General features: G+C 36.2%; 1 protein-coding gene across 4 annotated transcripts; it reads left to right on the top strand.

Annotated features, from left to right (window-relative positions):
- Positions 1–236: 236 nt before the first annotated feature.
- Positions 237–5,632, top strand: LOC147627127 (anaerobic nitrite reductase GLB1-like). 4 transcript variants are annotated; one of them, XM_086815731.1, is made up of 6 exons: positions 239–423; positions 910–1,180; positions 1,611–1,725; positions 1,841–1,957; positions 2,649–2,801; positions 5,158–5,384. In XM_086815731.1, exons 1-5 carry the CDS (start codon positions 372–374, stop codon positions 2,790–2,792), a joined length of 699 nt encoding a protein of 232 aa, XP_086671857.1. In that variant the 5' UTR covers positions 239–371; the 3' UTR covers positions 2,793–2,801; positions 5,158–5,384. The 4 variants fall into 4 exon arrangements, with proteins under 4 accessions (XP_086671859.1, XP_086671857.1, XP_086671858.1 ...); XM_086815732.1 differs by having other exon boundaries at positions 5,155–5,384; XM_086815733.1 differs by lacking the exon at positions 2,649–2,801 and having other exon boundaries at positions 237–423; positions 5,158–5,632.

Here is a 5,632-nt window from a genome sequence, read left to right as displayed (position 1 = left end):
TTAACCGGTTTGTGTGACGCATTAGCCTACGTTTATATATAATATGATCTATTATCTGCATATTTTTTAATTCTCTATTTAATACACATACGTATAATTTTTTATTTATATCATGCATTTCTTTCCCTGTCTCTCACTATTTATTGTTTGGCCCTAGCAAATATTCAAGGGCCACCTTGTGCATATATATTATTAAAATTCAAATTTTCTCTTTTATTCTATATATACACACACACTTCTAAGCACTTCTCGAAGTAGACTTAATCCTCGCTTTTGTCTCACAACGTCGTTTTAATCACTTGATCTTTTGCTTTCTGCCCAAGCTTAATCATATCACCTACACAGATCAGCTCCAGCTAGTTGCAGATATCATGGAAGCTGTTATCCCGGCCAATTTTGTCCAGACAGGATCATGTGGATTAGGTAAGTACCAGTAATTCTTGGTTGTGGCAATGGAAATCATGCAATTTTATCCACTTAATCCTCCTGTTAATCCTGCTCTTTCTTTGAACAGTCATCTTGATTAATTGAGCTGAAAAAAAGCATGCATTATTCATACTGGAGCTCTAGAGTTTAATCCGCATTCTATTAGAAGTTGATTAATCTTGGATAAAGGAGCCATAAACTTGCCAAATTTGCAGGTAGTGCATATTTAAGCCATCATGTTAAAATTGTTGGAGGCTGGTTAATTATGGCAGTCTAGTAGGATTATTGAGCACAAACACAGTTGAAAAAAAGCATACTACTGGAGCTCTAAAGTTGAGCTCACATTCTATTAGAAGTTGAAATTAATCTTGGGTTAGGGAGCCATAAGCTTGACAAATTTGCAGGTAGGGCATGTATTGCAAGCCATGTTAAGGGTCTTGGAGGGTGGCTAATCTTGGGTTAATGAGCCATAACTTTTTGCAGGTAATGAACATGCAAGCCATGTCAAAGCTTGGTGTGGGGTGAAGTGGGGTGTGAGAAACGGTGGTGGGCATTCATTAAGCTGGGCAAGAAGAGAGGGGAGGCATGAAGGGGACCTTTTCCAATGCAGCAATAAGGTGATGGTTTGGAGAACCCCCCATGGTTTGCCAAGTGTGAAAGCTGTATTCACTGAGAAGCAAGAAGGCTTGGTAAAAGATACATGGGCCATCTTGAAGAAAGATGCAGGGCACCATGCATTGGCCCTTTTCTTGAAGTGAGTTTTCTGCCCAATGTTCTGTTGAACTTTGATTTTGACCTATTATAACTTCAAAGGATTTTGCATCTAATGTCATTCACTTAGAGGATTTTGATTAATCAGGTTCATAATCTTCTCTTGGTGATCTTTTTATGAAATTACAAGGATAAATGTCCACTGAGGTTCAAAAAAAAAAACCAGATGACAATTATGCAATCAAGTTATGGCACATTATTGTTTGTTAAACCTTAATTTTACTCCTAATTGGCTAGGATTTGGGTTAATTAGAACCATAATCTGTCCTTGCCATTTTTGTGATTGAGCATACAAGGGAGAATTGTGCTAAGAAAACTTGGATGGAAGTCGAGCAATTAATGATGGGTGATTATTGGTAATGAATGCAATGAGAGACATTAATTATGGGTAATGGATGCATTGTGATGTGCAGGGTGTTTGAGATTGCACCTTCTGCCAAGAGGCTCTTCTCTTTTCTGAAGGACTCGGATGTGCCACTGGAGAAGAATGCAAAGTTGAAATCTCACGCGTTGACAGTCTTTGTAATTGTGAGCAGACTGCGGACTGTGGGGGGGGCATATTTCTGTTGATTGGTGTAATTAATTTAGATGGGTTTTTTTTAAATAATTAAGGTGTTTTCTAACACAGTGTGGTTTTTTTCAGATTTGTGAAGCAGCCACTTCTTTACGCAAGAAAGGGCAGGTGTCAACTCCAGGATCCACGATGAAGGACATGGCCAACTCCCATATGGTCTCTGGCGTCGTGGACGAGCATTACGAGGTAAAAGCACGGCCGCCAAAATCAACTTGTTTCAATGTATGTGGTCATTTTTTGTGTGCTCCCTTGATTTGATTTGTGTGTGTGTGTGTGTGTGAGAGAGAGAGAGAGAGAGAGAGAGTGTGTGAGTGTGTGAGAGAGAGAGAGAGAGAAAACAATGATAATGCACATGCAAAGTGCGGTCTTGTACACTCTGTCACATGTTTTTATCAACCTTTTGACTTTGGATTTGAAATCTCAAAGTATTTTTTGAAGTTTTATCATGTTATGCTTGAACTCACTTGATGTGTGTGTGTGTTTGTGAGAGAGAGAAAGAGAGAGAAAGCACAACGACAATGTGAAGTCTCGGTAACACACATTTTATCTACTTTCTTTTTGTCTTTTGATTTGAAATCTCAAATCATTATTAAAGTTTGATCATGTTATGGCTTGATCATGTTGTTTCAATGTATGTGGTCATTTTGTGTGCTCACTTGATGTGTGTGTGTGTGTGTGTGTACAAATGCAAAGTTAACACATTTTATCTACTTCTTGGCTTTTGATTTGAAGTCTCAAATGAAAAGCCAAAATTATTAAAGTTATGTTTCTTCTAAGAAAAATTTCATAGCAAACAATGATGATGGTATATTTGCCTCTAACTTTTCGTGATCAATTGTGAAGTCTTCTCATGCAAACCAACTTGTGTGTGGAGCAGGTTGTGAAGTTTTGCTTGTTGAAGGCAGTAGAAGACGGCTTGCCTGCAGGGATGTGGAATGACGAAGTGAAGGGAGCTTGGGCAGAAGCTTATGATGAGCTTGTGTTGGCCATCAAAGCAGAGGGGGAGCCTACCCTCGCATAGTCAAAGGAGGTTGGGCTTTTATATTTTTGTGCACAACAATAAACAAGTGTGCTCGCGGAGAAAAGGATCCCACATTGTAGAACAATATAATGCTAATAGGGCAAATAGAAAGAAAACAAAGAATGTGTGGCATTGTGAAAACAAAGAATGTGTTGCAAATAAAAAGAAAACAAAGTATGTGTGGCATCTAAAAAGGTTTCACATTCCACTTGTAGAAGTAGTAGTTGAAGCATGTTTGAGCCCAATGCATCAAAGGTAAGAGAGCAACTATGAAATTGTATATTTAGAGGGTGGAAGATTTGGCAAATTTTAGTTGTGCATGTTCATTTTTCTTTTCTTTTTTGGAGAGAGAGAGGAGTAATGATATGATTATGTACCCCTAATAGTCGTGCACGCTACTTACATACACGTGTTATATGGATTTTAAATTGAAAGGGGGGCTTTTTACATACATGCTCGCATGCGTCCCTAGACAAAAAAACACTTCAATAGTAGCTACTCATATAAGAACCCACTACTTTAGAGTATACATGTCTCCTTGCCAACTTTAGATTGTGCATGCCAAAATTAAGAGCTTATATAATATATTACCTACACTATAACCCCTTTTTTTGTTAAATATCAATTTGGTAAGGGGTAAGAGCTTAAAGTGTGAAATTGTAGCATTCTTTATGGTGTAGATTGGTGCATTTCATTGGAAAGTTTTGACCTGCCAATCATATGTATGTATTAAATTTTTGTCAAGTGTATCATAATGCTTCTATTCTTGTTTTATCTTAACACTAGTTTGGTACCAAAAAAGGACACTTAAGTGTCTTTTTTCGGACGATGCAAATAAAATGCTACTTGCGCTAGGAAAGACATATTTAAAATCCCTCTTGAGGAGTTTGAATATGTGACCTAGTGTGTCTTTAAAAAATGTAACCTTGCAATTTGGATGCTGGCACGATAAGGAATTACACCCATAAATAGAACTTGCATGAGACTGCAACTCAGGTTTGAGAATTAAACCACCTTATAAGCTTAGAGAAAAAAATCACTAAGCCCCGTGAAAAATTCCAAGTAATTATTTCATATTTGTGTCAAAGATTTTGCCAAGTTTCACATGAAATAAAATTCAATTGAGAGTGTCTAAAATAGTAGGAAGTTGTGTGTGTTTGATACACCACTTTTTAGCATCCATTTGTATCCAACCCAATACATGGTTTTAATGTGTTTGCAAGTTTTTTAAGGTAATACAATGCTTACTCTATCCATTGAGATCTTAAAGTTATATGTAAAAGCCCCTTAGTAAGCTACAAATATTAATTGTTTCAAAATGTCAAAACTGCACACAACAAAAATTCTGGATTTAGATTCTTGAGTCATACGTATTACATTCCTTAGTAAACTTGCAACATTTTGTCTGTATAGAATAATTTTGCTAAGGTACATTCGCTAAGGTACATTATACAAACATAATTTGGGCGCCTAAAACCTTCGTTTCATGGTTGTTGAGAGAGAATTTAGAAATTTTAAAAAATGTAGCACGATTGAAAAACTAAGATAGCGCTCAAGTAGCAAGATTTACTTGAGCTTGGGATCCCAAAAAATATATATTAACTTGGTTTTGAACTATATAATCATTTTCGATTGCCAATTTGCACTAACATATCCCTAGTTTTATGGAAGTACCTTTGGAAGGTCAAATTTTTTCTCTTTTTCAACATCTTGGTAATTATGAGATTTTTGTTATAGTTCACAAGTAGCTTAGGAACTAGAATCTAAAGGAGATTGTGTTGTTTTGAAACCCTAAGTTCTACCAATTGACTTTTACAAACATGAAAAACATGATTTATTCAAGAAGTTATAGGCATTTTATGGGATTTTTGACAAAACAGCTTCAAATTTCATTGAAAACTTCAAGTTAAAGTTTTTTGTCAAATTTCTAATATAGCTTGTGTTTTGACATTATGAAAAATCTCCTTTATTTTTTGACTTTTAACCGACCTATGGTTGAAACAAGGTGTAGAAATGTTGTTTCTAGGTTCCCCAAAAAGTTCCAAAGTTTTGGTGAGAAACAGGACACTTTAGTGTCCAATTACAGAACTAGTGTTAAGCTACAATGAGAGCCTAGTAAACTTTCATAAATATTTGCATTCTTAATATCATTCCTAGAAGTATCAAGTGTTCTTATAAGTGTAAATGCACTTGTATGATGAAAGAATGCTAACAACAGAGTTACAATGGTTTTTAGTATTAGCACTCGTATGGCTAACGCATTATTACATAGTTGTAATGGAAAATGGTGTATTAGCACTCGTAAGATTGTTGCACATAAAACGAGCAAAGTCTTCTCATGCAAACCAACTTGTGTGTGGAGCAGGTTGTGAAGTTTTGCTTGTTGAAGACAATAGAAGACGGCTTGCCTGCAGGGATGTGGAATGACGAAGTGAAGGGAGCTTGGGTAGAAGTTTATGATGAGCTTGTGTTGGCCATTAAAGCAAAGGGGGAGCCTACCCTCGCGTAGTGAAAGAAGGTTGGGCTTTTATATTTTTGTACACAACAATAAACAATGTGTGCTCATGGAAAAAAGGATCCCACATTCTGGAATAGTATAATGCTAATAGGGCAAATAGAAAGAAAACAAAGAATGTGTGGCATTGTGAAAACAAAGAATGTGTTGCAAATAAAAAGAAAACAAAGTATGTGTGGCATCTAAAAAGGCTTCACATTCCACTTGTAGAAGTAGTAGTTGAAGCATGTTTGAGCCCAATGCATCAAAGGTAAGAGAGCAATTGTGAAATTGTATATTTAGAGGGTGGAAGATTTGGCAAATTTTAGTTGTGCATGTTCATTTT

Source organism: Cibotium barometz, chromosome 21 (assembly GCF_041138505.1).
Source record: "Cibotium barometz isolate CiBa-2024 chromosome 21, ASM4113850v1, whole genome shotgun sequence".
NCBI classification, from domain to species: Eukaryota; Viridiplantae; Streptophyta; class Polypodiopsida; order Cyatheales; family Cibotiaceae; genus Cibotium; species Cibotium barometz.
This window is presented reverse-complemented; position numbering and strand designations above follow the sequence as displayed.

Bases quoted from the DNA above. Each gene is read 5' to 3' on its own strand.
- LOC147627127 (XM_086815733.1), top strand. From the start codon at position 372: ATGGAAGCTGTTATCCCGGCCAATTTTGTCCAGACAGGATCATGTGGA. The intron at 424-909 runs GTAAGTACCAGT...AACTTTTTGCAG, and splicing joins GACAGGATCATGTGGATTAG to GTAATGAACATGCAAGCCAT. The intron at 1,726-1,840 runs GTGAGCAGACTG...GGTTTTTTTCAG, and splicing joins CGTTGACAGTCTTTGTAATT to ATTTGTGAAGCAGCCACTTC.